A 22,012-nucleotide genomic window follows, 5' to 3' on the forward strand; every position below is an offset into this window, starting at 1 on the left:
GATGGGAGCTTGTTAGAAATGCAAATTCTTGGGTTTCACCCTAGACCTACTTTATCAGAAACACTGGCAGTAGGGCCCAGTGATCTGTTTCAACACCATGTCCAAGTGATTTTTTTTTTCACATAAGTTTGAGAACTATTGATGTTTCATAAATATGGGAGTTGCTCAGTACAACATACCGTTTAATTCTGTATTCAGCAGCTCCATTTATAGGGGATGGGTTCTTTACCTACTGATGGCACATAGCTCTCACCCTGACCTGTAAACACAATGATTATAATTTCACACAGCAAGTGACACTAAGAAAGCTTAGTGTTGGAATTCAGACATAAGAACAACCTAGAGGTGCCAAAAGGAAGAGAGAAACTGATGAACCAGAGTTTACTTTTTGATCCAATCCTCCCCAGTCTTTGCCTACCATCACTAAAGTCCACAGTGGAAGAGGTGTTGTAGAACCTCACTATATAGAACCCCACTACCCATACCCCGCCCCAGACCCACCATCAATCAAATTCATATGTTGAAACTGAATCTCCATATTGAGCCTATTTGAAGGTGGTGCCACTAGGGAGTTATTAAGTCATGAGGTTTTCACCTTCATGAGTGGAATGGGATTAGTACCCTTATAAAAAGATGCCCCAGGGGAGTTCCCTGGTGGCCTAGTGGTTAGGACACAGCATTTTCATTGCCATTGCCTGGGTTCAATTCCTAGTCAGGGAACTGAGATCTCACAAGCTGTGTGGCCAAAAATAAGAGGCCCCAGAGAGTTCCCTTGTCCCTTCTGCCATGGGGGAGCTGTCTATGAACCAGGAAGCAGGTCTTCACCAGATACTAAATCTGCGAGCACCTTGATATTAGACTTTCTTGTCTCTGAAAGTGAAAGTAGCTCAGTCATGTCCAACTCTGTGACCACATGGACTACACAGGCCATGGAATTCCCCAGGCCAGAATACTGAAAGTGGGAAGCTGTTCTCTTCTCCAGGAGATCTTCCCAACCCAGGGATCAAACCTAGGTGTCCCACATTCCAGGCGTTTTCTTTACCAGCTGAGCTGAAAGGAAAACCCAAAAATACTGGAGTGGGTAGCTTATCCCTTCTCCAGTGGATCTTCCTGACCTAGGAATTGAACCAGGGTCTCCTGCATTGCAGGTGGATTCTTTACCAACTGAGCTATCAGGGAAGACTTCCCAGTCTCTAGAACTCTGAGAAATAAATATCTGTTGTTCATAAGCCACCCAGCCTGTGGTATTCTAACATAGCAGCCCAAACAGATCCAAGACAGACAGCTACCGCGCCAGTCTGATTTTTGGACTCTCTTTCTCAGGATAGCAACTATGGAAATGAGGCCACAGGAGACAAGCTGCAGGCCTCCCAGGTGGCGCTAGTGGTAAAGAACCCACCTACCACCACAGGAGGCTTGGGTTTGATCCCTGGGTTGGGAAGATCCCAGGATAACCCATCCCTTGATACCAATCCTGAACTAGTATATCTGAAACCAGTCCAAATCACATTCCCAGAAGATAAAAAAAAATTTATTTTAATGCCCAGCTCCAGTATTCATACACACTGATGCCAGGGCGTAGGCAGAGGAAGAGAGGTATAGTTGGTTTGTCTTGTCCCCAAGGGGACATAGCTAAGTCACCCTTCACTCCCAGTACAGACCCTCAGAAGTCCCAGATTCTGGGCTCCAATTATCAGGATATACAGGTAGGTTCACCCAGCTCCAAAACAGGTCGAGAAGCTTGCTTCCTCCCAGGAAAGCAGTCCTTCTACTCTTTTTGTTTCCTGCCCACTCTGAGGACACAAAGCCCTTCTCTCTGGCCAGGTATCTGTTGGTAACTCCAGGAGAGTGTATCCATCTCTTCATCTGCAGCAGCTATACTAGGTATCTGATACCCCATTTGGGAGCACCCCTGAGATCCTTAGTTTCTGAAGGTACTGCTGACGCAGAGGAGGCAACTGGGGATACAGCTCAAAACCCTCAGGAAGGGCAGAATTGGGAAGCTTATAGTGGAGAAGGTGCTGCCGAAGGCCCTGCAGAGAAGAAAGAAACTTTATGTAGCAGGTAGTGAGATCCTGTTGAGACCTCTGTTCCCCAACACCCTCCATTCTCCCACCTCCAAGATGTGCCCCCCTCACCTCATCTGTCAGCAGCCAAGTCTTCTGCAGCATGCTTCTACAGGCAGCCTTGATCTCGTCCTAGAAGCAGAATAAGAAGAGGTGGCACCAGGCCAAGAGAAGGTACCTATCGCTGGCCTGGCTGGGCCTTCCCCTCCTCCCCAGCTGGCCCAGATCAATTGCAGGCCCCTTCCTCCCTTTGGAGATGGGGATGTAACTTACTGAGTTATTTGGGTCCTGGGAGAAGATGAAGCTGTTGACATGAGCCACAGCCACAGCATAGAGCACAGGGCACCAGCGTGGACGGAGTGCACCAGTAACCAGAGCCCGGAAGTAGAGCTGAAGGAGGGCCAAGTTGTCTTCAGGAGGCGCCGTGTAGCACTCCAGGGACACAGGCAGCTGTGACAGGGGATATGAGACATGCTGAGGGTGAGGGCATGATGTGTATCAGTGGACAATGGGGTGGAGGGTTGATAGTCATATGAACCAAATCCTGAGGGCAGAGATCCGTCCCTCTCTATCACAAGGGACAAAGGTTAAAGACTAAAGAGCTAGAAATGAACTTATTTAGAAAACAGAACCAAACTCTCAAATGTAGAAAACAATCTCATGGTTACCAGGGGACGGGGGGGGGGGAGGGATAAATTGGGAGATGGGGACATATACATACAACTATATATAAAATAAATAACTAATAAGAAACTGCTGCTGTATAGCATAGGGAATTCTGTAACAACCTATACAGAAAAATAATCTAAAACAAGAGTGGATACATGTATATATATAACTGATTTACTTTGCTGTATACCTGAAACACAATATTGTAAATCAACTACACACCAATAAATTTTTTTTAAAAAAGACTAAAGAGCTGGAAAGCAGTGGAAACTGGGAAACTGAGAAGCAGCTGTGAATTCCTACTGCCACCACTGCCTGTTTAATCTGCTTGAAACTTTCAAAATGTCATATGCAGCTGCTCAACTCTATTACCAAACCTTTCAAAAGTTCATGTTCTTTGGAATAATAATTATTTTTCTAAAAAAATTATTCTTTCTTAATTCCATGCAGAATGATTATGTGTTTATGTCCAGTGGTGTTTATCAGAGTGTTACTTAAAATAGCAAAAAATCAGAAACAAACTTTGATGCCCACTAAGGGGTTCTAATAAACTGTGACCTACTTGCACAGTGGATTATTATATAATAAAAATGTTGATTTCTTAGGCTATTTAATAGTGTCAGAAATGCTTATAACATTAAATTAAGAAAACATTATGTGGTGATCCCAATTTTATAAAAATATGTATACACATAAGAACTTCTCTGGTGGTGCAGTGGATATGAATCGGCCTGCCAATGCAAGGGGACACAGGTTCGATCCCTGTTCCAGGAAGATTCCACATTGCCATGGAACAACTGAGTCCCTGTGCCACAACTACTGAGCCAGTGCTTCAGAGCCCTTGAGCCACAATTACTGAAGCCCACATGCCTAGAATCTGTGCTCTGCAACGAGAAGCCACCACAATGAGAAGCCCGAAGAGTAGCCCCCACTCACCTACAACTAGAGAAAGCTCTCACAGAGCAACAGTGCTGCCTATATATATATATATCCATGAAAAAGGGTAGAGGGAATTCCCTGGTTAGGAGAGATATATATATACACACACACATATCCATGAAAATGGGTAGAGGGAATTCCCTGGTTAGGACTCTGTGCTTCCACTGCAAGGGGCACAGGTTTGATCCCTGGTTGGGGAAGAAAGATCCTGCATGCTGTGCCATGTGGAAAAAAATAAAAAGACTAGAAAAAGATAAATCAAAATCAAAAGTCACCACTGGGCAGTAGGATTATGGATAACGGTAACATTATTTTTATTACTAATCTATCTTTTTTTTTCCTGTTTTGGATGCAGCCTGCACAGCCTGTGGGATTTTAGTTCCCTGACTAGAGAGCAAACCCAGGCCTTTTACAGTGAGAGTCCTAACCACTGGACCACCAGAGAATTCTCTACAATGTTTTTTTAATTCTTAAAAATATTTTAGTTTTTTATCTAAACTATATATTTATACTTATACATAGTTATACATGTACTAAAATGTTTATATTTCAAGCTTATCAAAATAAGCTGTAATGGAAATAAAAAAACAAATCTTAAAAGAGCCTGGAACTCTTTATAGCTTACAAGTTTAACTCCTTAGCCTGATATCCAAGTTCCCAGGCTGGTATCTGTGTGACTCCTTCCTCCTCCCACCCTATCACATTTCTTCCTGCCTCTGAGCTTTTGCATATGCTGTTCCAATAGGTACATTCTGTCCTTCCTCAACAATCCAAATTCTACCCGACCTTTTGTGTCCAGATCAATTCCCACTTCTTCCACAAAACCTTCTCCTCATGGAAAATCCACTTTGGTCTTTGCCTTCTCTGAATCCTGACTTAACACCTAGAATCTGAATAACTGAGAACTATACTGGTTTCAGTACATCTCTCGTCTACACTGTAGCACCTCAGGAGCAAGAAACCGTGCCATTAGTAATAATGAACACCTGTGGTATGCCAGTTACCATGATAAATCCTTTTCATGTATTTTTTCATCTCCTCAAAGCCCCCAAGAGGTAAGATAAAGAACCTCAGGCCACCAAAGCACCCCGCTGCTCAGGAGTGCTTCCAAGCCCCAGGACAGGATGCCCATAGTGGGTCCTACTGGACTGAGAAAGTACCTGGGTCAGTGGCAGGCCCAGAGCTCGCAAGGCACCCACGTGCTCCCCAAAGAGGGCGAGGCGCAAGGTGACGCTGAATCGACGCTGTAGCGGCAGGAGAATCAGAGCCCCAAAGAGGTGGTCCCCAAAAGAGACAGCCTCAAAATGCTCCAGGAAGTTGGCATAGAGGTCCGGGAAAGATGTCAGTCCAGGAAGTGGGCAATCCAGGTTGAGATTTGACAGGACTTCAGGCTGGCAGAGCCGGGCCAGAAGGGCTGCCACCAGGCGTTGTATTGGGGTCTCCCGGAACAACTCACTGTCCACCAGGAATACACACATGAGCCGTGCCAGGCGGGCAGCAGGAGACACAGCCCAGAGCGCCCGGGGGCGCCAGCTCTCCAGGACAAGCACCCACTGCAGGGCCCGCAGGGCTGTGCCCACAGTGTCAGCAGGAGGGAGCCCCGAGGGGGTGTCTGAGGCCCGGTGGTAGAGTTGAATCAATGGCAGAAAAGGCCAGTCAGTGGGCAGCAGCGGCTCCTTAGGCACAGGGAGCAGCAAGGCTGGGACTCGCTGGAGCTCCCCTCTGTACAAGGCTTGGGAGGCGAGCAGACTAGCCCGGGCCAGTGAGCAGTGGGTCAGGTAGCAGCTGCGGATGCTGGGGAGGTCCTGGCAGGCCTGAGCTAGGAGAGCCCCTCGCCCACATCCAAGGTCTCCACCGCTTCCTAAAGAGAGCCGGTCAGAGAAGTCAGCTGCCTCTGGACCCCCTGAGGCTCTTTCTCTGTAACGGAACCCGAAAACAAAAATGAGGGCAAGAACCCACAAGGCCACCAGCTCTCCAGGGCCTCCCAGAGGCTCCCAGGTCCAATCCTGCTGCTTCCTGTCCCCCTAATAATCAGCCACATGGCAGTTAAGAGGATGGACACTAGAGACAGTTACCTAGGTGCTCATTTACAGAACTCTGCCTCAGTTCCCGCATAGTAAAATGGGGATGATAATAATGACGATAATACCCATCTCATGGTACGGGTTAAATAATTAGAGACATATAGTTAGGGGGACGAGACAAAGAGTAAACACTGAGTAACTGTTAGTTTTACAAGTGTACAGCTAGTTTATAACCATTTTCCAGCCATACAGTCATAGAAGTCTCATAATAATACCCTAGTGTGTTATCCTCATCCTCACTTGACTAATGAGGAAACGGAAACTCAAGACAGGCCAAGTGTAATCCATGGAAGAAAGAAAATTAAGCCCAGGTCTTCTGGTTCCCAATTCAGAGCTGCTCTGGCAACCACCACAGCAGCTTTTTGAAAGGGCTGAGTTGATGCTACCAAGCCTGGACTTACGGGAGGAACTCCAGCCGGAACACACAGCTCAGCATCAGCTCATGGGCGAGGTGCTCACTCCCAGGCAGCAGCCGGCCCAGCAGGGCCAAGGCCATGCCATGACAGAGGGCCGCGTCGGTGCCTGACATTGGTGGCTGCAGTGTTGCCTGTGGACAGAAAAGGGGGAAGGGGGAGGAGGAGGCAGAGGGGGTGAGGGGGGCATAGGGAGCAGAAGTGAGGAAGAGAATACGTGCCAACAGGCACAGGTTCTGGGCATGTCTTCAGCAAAGTAGGAGCTGCATGGCCTGTTAGAAGCAGCACATGTTCCAGGGAGGCACGATGAGGTTCATGGGCGGTGGGGGGTTAGGGGCACCCACCGCTCTCTGGGCCAGGGTGAGTGCCAGGTACTGCAGGTGGTACTCGTGGCGCAGGGCCCACGCAGAGAAGGGGGTGAGGTGCAGAGCGGCCATAGGAGCCACACATCGCAGGAAATAGTCCTGGAGTCCCGGGGCAGCCAGTACGGTGGCCAGCTGAGGAAGAGCAAGTGTGTTCAGATTCGGAAGGTGACTTCGATGCCTTCTGGGGCTCCCCGGCCGCCCGTCCCCTGCCAAACTCAGAAGTGAGGGTTTGACAAAACAGGCCTCCTTTCCCCAAGGGGTGCCCTCCCCCGCAATCCTGCCATCTTGGCCCCCAGCACTCACCTGGCCACACAGTCCTTTGTGGATCCGGCTCAGGGTGTTAAGAAGAGACAGGAGGGCCGTGAGGAACGGGAAGGGGGAAGCTGAGCCAGCCAGACTGAGAGGGGGGTGGCCCCCCGCACAGCCCAGTGACGCGAGGCTGGAGATAGTTTCGGGGGCCACAGCACAGGACTGTGGGTTGCACAGAGGGGAGCAGCACCTGGAGGCAGAGTGGAGAAGCCGAGGGGGCTCTGGTCTGAGGTGTGCTGGGTTGTCTGTGACCAAGGTCAGTGGCAAGGTGGCCATGCAGACAGGGCCCATGTTCCCTGGAGCCCCCAGCTGCTGCCTACTAGGGATTCAGGTCTCCCTCAAGCTGAATGGACCAGGGAGCTAGACTCAGGAACCCCACAAGGAGCAAAACTGCCTCCCTTCACCAACTTCCACCACACACATAGTACATACCCCAGGGAATCCCACAGGCTGCCCAGAGAAGGGTGTTTCAGCAGGGGCAGCAGCAGCCCCTCTGACAGGCGCTCCATGTCCTGCAGCCAATCCTCTGGGCACAGGCCTGGCTGGAAAACCATGAGATTCACTGAGCTGATGGCCCAGGAGCCCCCATCCTCCTAGATCCTGTGCACTCAGGCCGAGCCTACGATTCCAAGATCCCCAGAGTCAGTGTTTAGAGGCTTCTGCCTTCTGACCCTTCTGGAGGGAGAGAAGACTCTGAGGTTGTGCTGGCAGGGGTCATGAGAGAGTATAACGGCTCCAGGGAGGCTAAGCTGCTATTTGGGGTTCTCTGGCCTCTGCCAACATGGCTCCTTGGAAGCTCTACTGGATGTGAAGGTGGAAAGAGGAAAAATGGTAGGAGGGAAAAGGTGGAGGGCGGAAAAGGTGGCAAGAGGGAGGTATGGACAGGTGGAGACATGAGAAAGAGGGCAGAACGCTAAGACACAGACAGGGCACCCAGGGCAGGGGGAAGGCGAGTAGGCAACACGCACCTGCTGGCTCCAGGCCTGGTAGTAGGCGTCCAGGAAGAGCAGGCAGGCAGTGGGCACCGGGCCCAGGGCACTCCACATCTCAGGTCTGGGCAGCAACTTCAAGGTCTGTCTGAGACATGGCTCCACGAGAGGCTGGAGCCCAGACACCTGTGTCCAAGTGACTGAGGAAGAGCCGGCCAACAGACTGGCCTCAGCAGAGTGACTACAGGAGAGCCAAAAGGGGCCGGGTGAGGATCTGGCTGCCCGGACCACCCTCTAGGCTCCAGCCACCCTCTTTCTGTGGAGGAGCCCTCCCACCGATCCCAGAGCTCCCAGCAGGACGACTCTCCACCGGAAGCTCAGGGCAAGGGCCTACCTATGGTTTTCAGGGGCGATGTGGCCGGCTGCCAAGGTCAGCTGGGTGAGGAGGGTGAGCAGCGAGGCGATCCTCTGCAGAGCGAGGGGCCGAGGCGGGGGGCTACTGAGCTCCTTTGGCACATCCTGCAGGGCTTGCATCAGCACAGGGTATAGCTCCCTGGTGGTGGTGGTGAGGGGGAGACAAAGACCACCCTTCAGTGTGAGGAGGGAGACAGAGACAGAAGACACGGAGCAAGGCCTGCCCTGGGGCCTCTGCAGGCTGGCTGAGGAGGAGCAGGAGGGAGGCCTGGGCTGGGCACTCTGTGAGGCTTCAAAGGAGGCTGGGGGCTGGGGGGAGGGAGGCAGCCCCTCAAGCCTTCCACACTACATGCTACAGGGAATTTCAATATGATTTCACCCAGATATCAATGCCGTGATGCACAGAATGTGGTTAACCCAGCCTTGCTCCACTCCCCCGTGGCTAGCCCTGACGCCCCAGCTGTCTTAATTCCTCCCAGAATCACCTCTTCCTCATGCTCAGCCTCCCTCTGAGGCTGGACCTCGAGCAAGGCTGAATCGTCAGTTCAGGCCAGAGTGCAGGGCCGGAGGGGTCTTGAGGGGCCTACCATCATCTCTTCTCACCTGTAAAGGTCGCTGCCTAGGCCATAGGAGGCCGCCACTGCCCACAAGCGGAAGGCCTCAGTGCTCAGTGTCTCGGCTTCTTCCAGGGGCAAGGCCAGATCCTGGGGGTCTTCAGCTATAAAGCGGCTCAGGCGGCTCCGGAGATCAAAGCCGCTCAGCTGGAGGTGCAGAGTCCAGGGATCAGGATCACTGGGAGCCCTGTTCCAGGACCCTCTGGTGCCACAGGGTCATAGTTCAGGGCTCAGGTGAAACTACCTCATCCATCCCTCCCTTCCGCCCTCCTGCCTGCCTTCTTGTTAGCGGGCACTTGCTGGGGACCTTTGCCAAGGCTGCTTGGTGCTTATTTGTATGCGGCCCTCCTGGCCTGGGTGCAGGGAACAGGGAGCCTTTCTAATGAGTGCAGAGCAAGCCTACAGGATACAACAGGCCCCTTTCTGGGGGTTTCTGTTGTACTTTTAAGGAATTGAAACAGTTAGGAAGAGAAAGATGGCATGACTGGGCTGCCTAAAAGTACAAGAGCCATGCTTAGCCCCCAACCTAGCTCTGTCTCAAGCCCCTATCCCCTGCTGTGTCCTGCTCACCAGCCGGGCAGCAATATTCCTACTGGCTGAGGCCAGGACACGAAGCAGCTTCATGGCAGGAGCACAGGGCACTCTGTGTAGACTGGAGGTAGGCCCCGACCCCATGGGGGACCAGCTGGTGGGCAGGAACTCTCGAACCACAGTCTCTACCAGCCGAGGGCACTCCAGCACCTGTGAGGGCCAGGAGGAAAAGGGACGTGGGCGGCTGAGGGGCGAGGCCAGGCCCAGTGAGGCTCTTTGCCCAGTCCCTGCCTCCTGTCTCTCACCCTTGTGGCTGACTCCAGGGAATGCCGGGCCAGGCGGATGAGCACAGTCAGGATGTCAAGGACCACAGAAGGTCCTGGGCAGGTTACCTCCAGTACGTAGCGCAGCCGAGGCAGCAGGTTGGTAGCCAGAAGCCCCTGAGGTTCAGACACAAGCCCGCTGCCAAATGCAGCTGGGCCCCAGGCCTTGATGACCCCTCCTGCCCAACATGTGCTTGCCCTGGAGGTCACGGGATTGGTGCAGCTGCCTGCACGCTTGTACCTTGATGATGTCATGTCGGGCCAGGTCAGATGGAGGCCGGTTTCCTTCTTCAGGACTCTTAGTTTTTGCCTTTTCTGCTGGGGGTGCTTCGTCCTCGTCCTCGTCTTCCTTGTCCTCCTGGCTGGGCATCAGAGCGAACATCAGTGCTCCGTGGTACCAAGAGAAGGTGCTGTCGAGGAGCTCCTGAGAGGAGAGTCGGGGTGGAAAGAGGAAGAAGGGATCGGGTCAGGAAACAGGTTGTCAGTGAGGGCAGGGCCAGCGGGGGAAGTAGGGACCACAAGGCCGTGAAGCTTCATTCCTCGGCATGTTGTACCTCATCTCCAGGGGCCACCAGCAGGGCCCTAAGAGCCCGGACAGCAGCTGCGATGACCCCATCCACTCTGTCATCCAGGGAGAAGCGCAGCAGGAAGAGGAAACCAGCATCCAGAAGGAGGTGCAAGACGCTGCCCACGAGCCGGTCCCCAAACTCCCCAGCCTGGGCCTTGAGAGCACGAGGAGAAAACCTTGCTGAATCTGCTGAAGGTACCGAGTCTTCATCCTAGGGCTTTCACTTGCCCATCTAGGACCCTGGTTTGACCTGTTCCCAGTGTGACCCACAGACAGCTGGGGTACGGACCAGTGAGTCAGAAAGAAATGGGCAAGGGGTGGGAGAGTCTAAGGGGTAGGGGGGTGGATAGGACCAGGCCGGCAGTCCACTCACCCTGCCGATGACCTGGGCCAACACGTGCAGCGCTAGGGCTCTCTGCTGGGACACCTGGCTGCGCGTCAGGTGGAAGAGCTCCTGAAGGGAGTACCCTGCTCTCTGGAACAGGGACAAGAAGTCAGAAGGAGCCAAGACGCAGGGCAGAGCCCATTAATAAATACGCGGCAATCCCCATCTGCCATACATGGAGTTGGGTGTCAAGGCGAAGACAAAGAAAAGTAAGTGATGTTTCTTGCCTCTGCTTTCCATGAATCCTCAAACTGGTAAAGAAAATAAGACTTGCACAAGTAACCACAGCTTAAGGCAGACTGGGGGGAAATGTAGTCATCAGTGTTTAATTTGCAACTAAAGCACAGGAGAGAGAAGCGGTCCTGGAAAAGTGATGTGGTCTCAGTGAGTGGATAGAGCCCTTGATGGCCGGGCATGGAGTGAAGGGTAAAGGCTTCCCTGGAGCAGGCTTTAGGAACCGCGTGCTGGAGTCCAGGAGCAGAGGGGGTGTGTGTGGGGGAAGGTGGCCGAATGTGCAGCAGGAGGGAGGGAGGCAGAGCTGTGGGGTCAGCAGGGACAGATGGAGGAAAGGGCTGTTCTGCAGGGTTTTAGAGCCAGGGCCTTATTCTGGGAGCATTTCCGGAGCAAGGAAACTTTCTGAGGCAAGATTTGCCTGAACGGAGTCAGAGGAAATCAGTACAGCAATCCCATGGGGGAGCACACCACAGGACAGAGTGAGTAGAAGACATGGTGGCTAAGCAGACAAGAGGGAACAAGGCTCGGATGGAGGAAGCAACGTGGAGAGCTGACAACAGAATTGGCAAGTTCTGGCGACTGACTGGAGTGTGAGAGAACGCGGAGAAAGATTTCAAGCCTTAGAACCAGCAGGATCAAGAATTGGAATGGGCGCACTGGAGGGTCGAGGCAGCTGAGCAGCCGCCCTTCTCCATATGGTTGTTAAAAGCTCTTGCTGAGAACTGTCCAGTATTCCTTGGAGCCCAAGCCTCACCTCCGCCTCCTCTCCATGGTGGTGCAGGCCCAGATGGGTGGGAAGGTCGATGTCGGGGGCCAGCAGCTCTCCCTGAAGGCTGAATCGGGCCTGCATCCTCTAATGGGTAGAGAAAGAGGACTATGCACTGGGGCAGCAGTGAATTCCTCACGTCCTTCCTCACTGTAACCCCAGGCCTCTCAGGACTTAGGTCCTGCCTGGACCTCTGACCCGAAGTGGGGATCCTCTGGCCTGAGGGGCCAGGCAGGAAGAGAGGGGTGAGCACAGAGAAGTTTCTCCAGCTCGAGGGATGAGGAGGGCCTGAGTTCTGGGTGCAAGAGCAATAGCTCCACTCACTCCCACCCTGCGGCACCCTTGTCAGCCAGCGGGCCCTCCACACCTCCCACCCCACTGCGCCCGTCGGCCAGCGGGCCCTCCACACCTCCCACCCCACTGCGCCCGTCGGCCAGCGGGCCCTCCACGCCTCCCACCCCACTGCGCCCGTCGGCCAGCGGGCCCTCCACGCCTCCCACCCCACTGCGCCCGTCGGCCAGCGGGCCCTCCACGCCTCCCACCCCACTGCGCCCGTCGGCCAGCGGGCCCTCCACGCCTCCCACCCCACTGCGCCCGTCGGCCAGCGGGCCCTCCACGCCTCCCACCCCACTGCGCCCGTCGGCCAGCGGGCCCTCCACGCCTCCCACCCCACTGCGCCCATTGGCCAGCGGGCTGTCCTCACCTCCTGCGTCTGCTGCCGCCGGAGTGGAGGCAGGTCCTGGGTCCAATGGAGCTTCTCCAGCTCCACAGTGTCCATGTGCAGCCATTCTTTCTGGGGAGTCACTGGCAAGGCCAGAGCTAGGGAGATGGGAGCAGAGTAGTTTCCCTGAGGGGCTCAGCTTGCTGATCCATTGGGGTCCCCGGTGTCCAGCGGCTGCCACATCCACTTCTGCCCAAGGGTCTGGCAGCCTCTGCCCTCAGCTGTGGCTAACGGCACAGCCCACGGCCTGGAATGATTACTATGGCAGACATCCTGTCCTGGGCTCTAGCCCCTTGCTGACCCCAAAGATGTGCTGAGAGGGGAAAGAGGAAGAGGAGGAGATAACGAAGAAAGGAGAGAGAGGCAAACAAGGAAGGGAGGACCACAGATATCAGGGAAACCCAGTTCTCCACTCTAGCACTGACCTTCCAAAGGAGCAGGGGAGTGGAGACAGTGAGGAGTGGGCAGCCACACTTCAGCAGAGCAAGACACTGAGACCACACCTGCTGCCGCCTCCTCCTCTCCCCACCCAAGCCCCACCCAACTTGCTCAGCTGTTCTGGAGCACATCCCCGAGCAGGAGGTTCCTAGGGCTCTCCAAATTCAATTCTTCTTTTGTTAATCACTAATAAAGCAATCCAGTTCCTGGAAAATGAGTGCTCCCACTGGCCTTTCTGCTTCAGGCCTGGCCTGTTCACAAGACCTGCATCAGACCCTTCCTCTCCCACCATCCTGCCATCAGAGAGAGCAGAGGCAGAGAGAACCGTGGGATGGATGGAGCCAGAGCTGGGGCAGCTATTGCAAAGGCAAGGGGCAGATGGTCTGTGGGGGAGGGGGCCATTCAGCCATCATACTGTGCTGTCTCCTACCGGGGAAGGGGGAGAAGGAGCAGTTAACAGGACAGGAACACAGGAAGTGTGTGCGGGAAGAATATATGCATGAGCAAATGAAGACTGATTTCAAGCCAAGCATGAGGATTAGCATTACACGTTCAAGGACATAGAAGGTTCTCTCTCTTCCCATCTGCCAGACCCGGGAGAAGGAATACTTTCCTTTGCTTTCATTCCTCCAAAGTCCCCTCCTCCTCCAAACCTGGGGTTTCTGGCTCCAGCTCATTTTCCTGCCTGGGCACACTGGCAGAAGTTGGTGCAATGGCCTCCTTTCCAATGACCTCAGCAGAGGGTCTTCCTGGTCTCTGCTCCCTTGTGGCCTTCTCTTCTGCTTGCTCACGGGTACAGCTGTGAGATTTCAAGAAGGCAACCAAGCTGGGATCTAGAACAGAGCATGGAGAGGGGAGTGGTTGGAGGCATACCCTTCCCAGCCTCCAACAGACACCAAACCTGCTGAATGTGGCCTGTGTGTGGGTGCCAAGGCACTTCCCAGCCAGGGTATGCGCCCCCTGGGCTCTCTTGCAGCCTCAGTGACCCACATCTGTCACTGGAACCTGCCTACCCACCTATCCCTCCATTTTTCACAGTCCTCTGGTCCAGGCCTTTCTGCCCATCCCTGTGCTTGGCTTCAGGTCAAGGCCCAAAGTAAGGGGCTAAAGAATAAATGAATCAATGTTGACTAGGGCCAAAAAGAAGGCATTTAGGGGACTAGTTTCTCACTTTTAGTTATTTATTTACTTATGCATAAATATTCACTAAAAACCTAATATATGCTATGGTCTATGTAAGTGCTAAATACATAGTTTGGAATAAGATTGACTTGACGCTACTGTTTTGGTGTCCAAAAACTAGGAGGGAGGTGTAATACAGCACAGCATATAATTCACATAAAACAGAGTGCCCTGCAGCTGTACTAGAGTACAGCCAGAATACAGTGTATACCACACTACACCTGTACTGTATACATGATCTACTGGTTAAAAGCACAACTCATGAGACCAGGTAGACCTGGATTTATATCACATACGTGTTCCTTAACAGGATGTGGTACCAGGCTGCGTGACCTGGGGGAGAATTTCTTAAAGTTTTGAGCCTCAGTTTTATTTTTCATTAAATAAATCAGGTTAGCACCACCTGCCTCACAGGTACAGTTTGAGGACAGAATGAAAAGCACTCACAGTAAGCCTTCCTCAATAAATGGCAATCCCTTCCTAGCCTAGTCTTGGCAGGAAAGGCCGGTACCCGTACCAAGCTGAGCCAGCAATCGCTGCTGTTCCTGCAGGATCTCCTCCGGAGCCAGGGCTTGCAGTCTCGCTACGTTTTCTTCATGGATGGTCTGGGCTTCCTGCTCAGCCTCCTGGCTCTTGAGCCCCTTCCCTGTCACCAGATGGGGTCCCTGGAAGCTGTAGCTGTTCCATGGAGGCTGGCTGCCCCACTCCCTAGGTGTAAGTGCCTCACAGGTCATAGCACCTGCAAGAAGGATACGATTAGTTCATTGCCTCACTCCAACTGGAATTCCTGGGCCTCTTCTCTAATCCCATTAGCTCTGGAGACAGAGAGAGGTCCCAGAGTCTACCCAGGCACAGAGTGGAGACCCCCCCGCCCCGGAATATGACACATGACTCCAGGCACTCTGGGCCTGGCTTGGGGTGATGTATTCATTTTCCCCCTTGGATTTACATGAGGTTCCCCTCAGAAACATCCCACTGACGCTTCTCTGATGTCTAGGCAGACGTCTGCTTCTAGACGTCTGCCCCCAGTTTTTCTCTAGTAATTTGCATCCCTAAAGAATTTTGGCCTACATCTTTATTTTACAGCCTCTAAAAGACACTTCAGGCTTCCCCGATGGCTCAGCAGTAAAGAATCCACCTGCAGTACAGAAGATGCAGGAGGCCTTGGGTTTGATCCCTGGGTTGGGAAGATCCCCTGAAGGAGGGCCTGGCAATCCACTCCAATATTCTTGCCTGGAGAATCCCATGAATAGAGAAGCCTGGCGGGCTACAGTCCACAGGGTCACAAAGAGTCAGACACAACTAAAGCAACTTAACACGCACTCACACACACACCAGACATTTCTATCCCCTTTTTCTCTCCTATAGTCAAGTAATGACCTGTCCTCTGCCTGCACCTAAGACCCAGATATGGACCCAAGCTGCCCACACTCAATACTCTCAGTAGAGTATGGGACAGCTCCTCTTTAGATGGCTCAAATGCACTTCAGGTTTGAAGCAGGAAAGATGAATATCCAGAGATGACTCGATGATTGTGTATTACCAAAAAGCTTAGACCAAGTCTCTTCAATCCCCACTCACTCTCTGGTGGGTCCAAGATAGATTCAACTTCTCTAACTGGTGAGACCTTGGCTCCAGATGCTCTCCTTGCTGCAATTTCCTGGGCAAAGATGCTTCTCTTACCAGCTGTCACTGGCTTCCCCTAAAGGGCAAAAAGAAAACCCAGGTGACAGATGCTCATTACCCTATTCTCTTCTCAACCTATTGATGTTGCTGGAACAAAGAGGTACAAGAGACTTACTTAATCTCCAAGGGTCACAACCCTAGTCCTCAGAAAAAGCAAGGCTCCAGAGAAGCACAAGTTTTGAAGTGTGACAGACTTGGGGTGGACTTCTGGCTCTTCTATTAGATGTGTGGTGTAGGACAAGCTATAAGTTTTCTTATTTGAAAAATAGAGATAACGATGCCTACATTATATGGCTGTTATGAGGACTAAATGAAGTAATGCATATAAAGTGCTTAGTGCTGTGCTGTTTTAACAATGGAATTGTTTATCACTATTAAGATTATCTACCTGGGGAAGATGGACTATGATGCTCACATGACTGTCCCCTAAACACCATCTAAGGTGACCTCTGCTTACCTGTCTCCCCTGTGAGCGATGGAATACAGGAGGGAAAGCAACGCCACTGGACACAGGCAGATTCACAGGCATTGAACTTGTATCTCGTTCCTGCAGCAAAAAAGTACAAAGCAGTCAAGATATAGACAAATCTCCAAGCTCAACACTATCCCATTAACCTTAGTACTGTATGACTAGAACCTCACCCTAAGGAGTCATGAACCCACTTTTCTTAAGGCACAGTGATTCTAAACCAGCCCCCAACCTGACTGCAGAGGGATGGAGTCCCATCTTTCTGAATCACTCTCTACTCAGTAAGGCTCACCACCCACACCCAACATTCCTGTTGCCCTAGGATGCCTTGCTCCACTTAACCAGGGTGAGACGCACAATAATCTTAGTCAAGACAGCAGTGATGTGCTGATCGTGCCTGTGCAGCCTCTCTTCAGGGTCCTCATGTTCAGGCAGGAGATGGCCAGGGCTGGGCCTGGCTCTCTTTGGGGGAGCAGGAACCAAAGCTGGGGGTAAATCTGGGAGACCTAAGAAAAGAAAAAAACCCAGATGTGAGATTACTCATATTTTCCCAGGAAGAGACTGATGGCTAGAGCGAAGCCAAAGAAAGAAAGGCAGCTGCTATGGGGCCCTGGCTCAAGCTATGTCACCTTGGGTAGGGTATTTAATCTCTCTGGACTCAGTTTCTTCATATGTAAAATGGGGCTGCAGCAACAGAGTTCCGCAGTTCTGGGCAATCCAGCCACAGACCCTGAGGTTGTACCTCTCTCCTTTCAACCGCATACCCACAGCCACTCACTGTCTAGCATCACCACATCCCGATGATCCTGCAGTGGAGGCTGCTCCAGGTTGGCATCCCCAGCTCTCCTGCTTCCTTTCTTCACCAGCTGTACTGCTGGGGTTGCACCAGCTGCAAGAAACTGACTCTGGAAGCGCAGCAGGTCCACCTCCGACTCCCCTGGCTTTGGTCTTGACAGCATCTTGACACTCCAGCTGCCTCCCTAGTTCAACTCTTTCCAGCACTGCTTCAGCATAGGGAATTCACTCTCATTCACCCTAGAAGCAATAAATATAATAGGCCCTCTGCAACTGAACCTCAATTCTTTTTTGTGCATCAGAGAAGGCTCCTTTCCCCTGGGTTCATGTGGACTCATTCCTCCTCATTCATACCTTATTCCAACAGTCCAGCAACAGTATTTACTGCCAACTTAGGTTGTTTATAATCTGTGGATGATAAAAACTCAGAAACAACCACAGGGGACCTAAGAAAAATGCTTTCAAGAGCCAGGCAGTGGTGATTTAGTATCAGACTAGTGGGAACATGCCTGGTTTAAAAGTATTCAAATTATTAAAAACCTTGGGCTATAAAAGATTGATATATAAAAATCACTTGTATTTCTACACACTATCAAAGAACAATCAGAAAACAAAATTAAGAAAACAACTGTATTTACAATAGCATTGAAAACAATAAAATACTTAGTAATAAATTTCACCAAAGCAGTCCATGACTTGTACTCTGTCAGGCCCCACAACTGCCCTAAAAGGCTGGGCTCTACGGTCGCAGGTGCTCCAGGATCACCCGTGTCAGCAAAGAGAAACTACGGAGTCTCAGACTATGCTGCCTGCAGATGGAGGGCCGTGCCTAGGGTCTCCGCATCGAAGAGGCCGCGGCCGCCCCTGGCCAGACCAAAGACACTGGGGCAGGCTCCGACAAAGAACTAAATACCCTGTATCCGAGACCTCTCCCGGGATCTCCTGCAGTCCGTCCCGCCAGCCAAACCACCTACTTGATCTAGAATCACCTGAGTGCCGCCATCTTGCCCCGCTAGGGCCAGGCTTCCGCCGCCGCCGGTTTTGAGTTTCCGCCCCGCATCCCGGCTCCGCCCACTCTTGGGAGGGAATTGCCGTTTTGGTGTTCAGGACGCTTGAACAGGAAAGTACTCCTGCAAGTAAGCTTTACGTAGACTCTCTCTACACAAACAATACCAGTGACAGAGGCAAAGAGTTACTCAGACGCTCTCCCGCACTCACCAGCCGGGATAACCGTATGCTACACTCCAGCACCCAAGCTCAGGAGCAGCGCATTAGAAACCTGCATGCTCAGGACGGTAGCCTCCCCAGTGTGATTATGGACGAGTAAGAAGATTATTGGGGCTTCCCAGGTGGCTCAGTGGTAAAAAATCTGCCTGCCAGTGCAGGAGCCTCAGGAGACCCCAGGGTTCGATCCCTGGGTCGGGAAAATCCTCTGGAGGAGGAAATGGCAACCCACTCCAGTATTATTGCCGGCATTATCCCGTGGATAGAGGAGCATGGTGGCCTACAGTCCATGGGGGTCGCAAAGAGCCGTTGGTGACCGAACAAGAAAATAACCAGGACAAAGGAAAGGTGAAGCCCAAGGAATTCCTTGGAATCTTCTATCTGTGCTACCTGTGTGCCATGTTGGCAGCATGCTGCCCACTATCACCTATCACCAGTTCCCTTTTCACAGGCATGTGCACTGTTCCCTTGTGTAAACTTTGAGTTCCTTGGGGGAAATCAGGCCTTCTTTTTTGCATCCATCATGCTCAGCACCCAGTATATTGCCATGCTCATATGACCTTAGTAAATCATTGCTTGATTGAAGGCCATCTTAGGACAGCCAATGTTAGCAGCGTCAGAAACACCTGGAGGGCTTGTTAAGCCAGATTTCTGGGCCACATCTGAGTTTCTGATTCACTCAGTCTCTAATAGGAACCAAGAATTTGCCTTTCTAGCAATTTTCCACGTATTCTATAAAATTCTTCTTTAACTCTCTTGGTTTCAACTGCAGTAGTAAATTTCAGCTGCTAGGATTTAGCCAACCTTGGAATCCAAATAGTACTGGCTGGTCAGAAGTTAATGGTGAGTGAGGGAGGGAAACTGAATCCAAAAATGCAAGAAGACTGGATATAGAAAATCATTGTTTGCAACCACTAATGACATAATTACTGCAGGCAATGATCATCAATGATTGATAAAACTATTAGGTAAAAGGTTGATGAGAACTTTGGATGGATGGATCAGGTGGCCAACTTTTTAACCTACTGATGAATCTTAACATCACTGAAAGTGGGCCACTGGGCATAATGTGCCCTCTGATACGATGCCACTGAAAGTGTAAAACACATCCTAGGAAGCCTTTATAAAAAAAAAATTGAAGCTAAATCTAGTCAAGCGTCTAGCTCTATCATGTCTAACTGCACTAAGGGACTATTAATTAAATATGTGGTCCTGATTTGTTTGTATCCTGATTCAAACAAACCTACTGTAAAATGACACTTTTTGAGACTGTTTGGAAAAACTAAATCTAAAACACACACTATTAAGTATTTTTAAAACATTTTTTTGTGTATGGGGAGTTCCCTGGCGGTCTAGTGGTTAGTATTCAGTGCTTTCACTGTCATGGCCCATGTTCAGTCTCTGGTTGGGAACTGAGATCCTGCAAGCCGAGTGGTGCAGCTAAATAAACAAGTCAATAAATAAAATGTGTTCTTTTTAATGTTTTGGGTATGGATGTGGTTCTTTTTGAAAAGTAAACTTTATTTTAGAATAGCTTTAGCTTTACAGGATTATAAAGAAAGAAACATTCCATTTATCTTAAACATAGTAGCATCTATCATTAATATGGTAGGTTTGTTGGTATTAATAAACCAATATTTGACATAGTATTACTAAAGTCCATACTTTATTCAGGTTTCCTCAATTTTTCCCTAATGTCCTTTTCCTGTTCCATCCGGGATACCACATTACATTTCATTGTCATGACTCCTTAGGCTTCTCTTGGTTTTCACAGCTTCATAGAGGGTTTTTTGGGGTTTTTTTTTTTTTTTGATGACTTGGACACTTTAGAATAGTACTGGTAGGGTATTTTGTGCCATATCCCGCCAATTAGATTTATCTGATGATTTTCTCATGATTAGACTGAGGTTATAAGTTTGAAGTCCTCCCCCTCTTTGAGGCTGGAGTACCTTTGTAATATTTAAATTATAAATTATTTGTAATCCTGCATGGGAGATTTGTCTATGCTCTCCATGAATTAACTTCTTAATTTACAATATACTTTTTAATTATTAACAAATTATAGTCATTCACATATATTTATATTTGACCCTTTGATATACCCCATCATTGTGCGTGTGTGTGTGTGTGTGTGTGTGTGTGTGTTTGGGCCATAATGTGTGGCTTGTGGGATTTCAGTCCTGTGACCAGGGATTGAACCAGGTCCCTCACTTTGGAGTCCTAACCACTGGACAGAATTCCCTGTGTGTATATGCTTGATTTGTGTTTTCTGCTTTTGTTTTTGAACACTTCCTTACTTTCTGGTACTATAAAATGCTCCAAACTCATCTTGTATATTTCCTGCCCCAGTCCTAGAATCAGCCATTTCTCCAAGGACCCTTGGTTCTCTTATATTGGAAAATGCTATTAGAAACCAAGATTTGGGTGCTAGATATACTCACTGCTACTGGAGTGTCTTGCTTTTGGGTCCTTCTCAGCTGACAAAGGGAATATGTGTGTATGTGTAACATATACACATGTTGATAAATATTTCTATATGTAACTATCTGAATCTATATATGGGTGAGTTTTTTAAAGCCTGTTACATATACACAGTGTAATATTTACAGCTGAAATTAATTATATGGCTAAGATTTGGTTTTAAAACTCCAGCAAAAGGATAAAAATAAATTGGAATAATACAACACAATTGGCTAAGATAATCATCGAATAAGAGTAAAGGGTACTTTGGGGATTCATTATACTGTTTTACTTGTGTGTATGTTTAAAATATTTCACAATAAAAGTTTTTTAAAATAGCCTAAATTACCATGTAGCTATTAAAGCAGCTCAAAAAAAGAACTATACAGCCAGATACATGGTATTCACACACACATACTTACTACACTCTTCTTCTCAGGGCTATCCCTTAGTGAAATTTTGAAGAGTACAGCTGGGTTTTTTTCCCACATATTTGGACTCACTTGCTATTTCAGAAACCCCAGACTTACTGCTCTCTTCCTATTTCCTAAATCTACTTTTGGGAAAAAATCTGCTCATTTGAAAATCCCCCTTTCAGAATGTGGTCTCTCCTAGAAACTTACTTTTTTGCTTTATCGTCAACTGAGCAAGGTGTGGCACTGTTTCTGATTTACAGATTTCAGGCAAGGGGCATTTGGCAGGTATAGCAATAGTCCCCAGCGCCTGTGACATCACACCTCCAAACCCCAAAGTCATAGATTCCCTGCTTCTCTAAGGCGATGAGGAACAGATTCTGTTGGCTGCCCCATTCCTTAAAGGAAACTTCCCAACTCTTAACCTCTTTAACCAGTAGTTGGGAAAGAATATAGCCTTGCTCACAGGGCCAGCAAGACTGCCATGACCCCGTGACTTGGTTCTCTCATGGAGGAGGAGTCCTAACTCTGAGAAAGCTGAAGCAGCTACTTCCTGAGACTGCTAGAAATTATTTTCAAGGTGTTCTGCTGCTATGGGCAGGTGGCTTTTATTTCTAGTTTTGTCTTTATCTTCTCTTGCTCCTTGACTTCCTTGGACAGTCATGGATTGTAAAAGGCAGAGAATGGGCAGATACTTATTTCACATGAGTAGGGTGATGCCAAGGCCCAACCTGGCTCCACGCATAATAAGGGGCTGCTGCTGGCCTTTCCTCTCTGGTGGGATAGATCATAGCTGGCTCTGCTTCTGTTTTGAGAACAGGAACCACTTGGACATCTGCTCCTATGTTAGGTCAAATACATTTCCTGTTGATTTGATTAGTTTCCTTCCAAGCAATGCATTTACAAAAGGAAGGGAGATTTTTGCAGGCATGTATTTGCACAGGCAGCCAACCTCCTCCAGTCACACACACACATCCTCTCCCCATCCACCCACAAAGCGTCAGTCACATTTAGG

General features: G+C 50.1%; 1 protein-coding gene across 4 annotated transcripts; it reads right to left on the reverse strand.

The window, feature by feature from the left end:
* Positions 1–1,515: 1,515 nt before the first annotated feature.
* Positions 1,516–17,990, reverse strand: RPAP1 (RNA polymerase II associated protein 1). 4 transcript variants are annotated; one of them, XM_061430825.1, is made up of 26 exons: positions 17,875–17,906; positions 17,255–17,308; positions 16,884–17,140; positions 16,463–16,611; positions 16,094–16,183; positions 15,532–15,652; positions 14,468–14,689; positions 13,422–13,601; positions 12,313–12,428; positions 11,598–11,696; positions 10,598–10,699; positions 10,211–10,378; positions 9,898–10,080; positions 9,639–9,773; positions 9,373–9,543; positions 8,792–8,949; positions 8,169–8,327; positions 7,814–8,015; positions 7,278–7,387; positions 6,840–7,035; positions 6,516–6,668; positions 6,160–6,305; positions 4,835–5,591; positions 2,340–2,516; positions 2,139–2,198; positions 1,516–2,033 (listed from the first exon to the last, which is right to left on the reverse strand). In XM_061430825.1, exons 3-26 carry the CDS (start codon positions 17,062–17,064, stop codon positions 1,881–1,883), a joined length of 4,188 nt encoding a protein of 1,395 aa, XP_061286809.1. In that variant the 5' UTR covers positions 17,065–17,140; positions 17,255–17,308; positions 17,875–17,906; the 3' UTR covers positions 1,516–1,880. The 4 variants fall into 4 exon arrangements, with proteins under 4 accessions (XP_061286809.1, XP_061286810.1, XP_061286808.1 ...); XM_061430826.1 differs by lacking the exon at positions 17,255–17,308 and having other exon boundaries at positions 17,890–17,990; XM_061430824.1 differs by lacking the exon at positions 17,255–17,308 and having other exon boundaries at positions 17,875–17,972.
* Positions 17,991–22,012: the final 4,022 nt, after the last annotated feature.

Source organism: Bos javanicus, chromosome 10 (assembly GCF_032452875.1).
Source record: "Bos javanicus breed banteng chromosome 10, ARS-OSU_banteng_1.0, whole genome shotgun sequence".
Classification (NCBI taxonomy): domain Eukaryota; kingdom Metazoa; phylum Chordata; class Mammalia; order Artiodactyla; family Bovidae; genus Bos; species Bos javanicus.

What these genes read in the sequence shown, in the direction of transcription:
- RPAP1 (XM_061430826.1), bottom strand. Translation starts at nt 17,064, where the DNA reads ATGCTGTCAAGACCAAAGCCAGGGGAGTCGGAGGTGGACCTGCTGCGC. An exon ending in ACCAGGCCTGGAGCCAGCAG is followed by an intron (nt 7,388 to 7,813) that starts GTGCGTGTTGCC and finishes ATGGTTTTCCAG; the next exon opens with CCAGGCCTGTGCCCAGAGGA. An exon ending in TCACCCTGGCCCAGAGAGCG is followed by an intron (nt 6,306 to 6,515) that starts GTGGGTGCCCCT and finishes TTCTGTCCACAG; the next exon opens with GCAACACTGCAGCCACCAAT.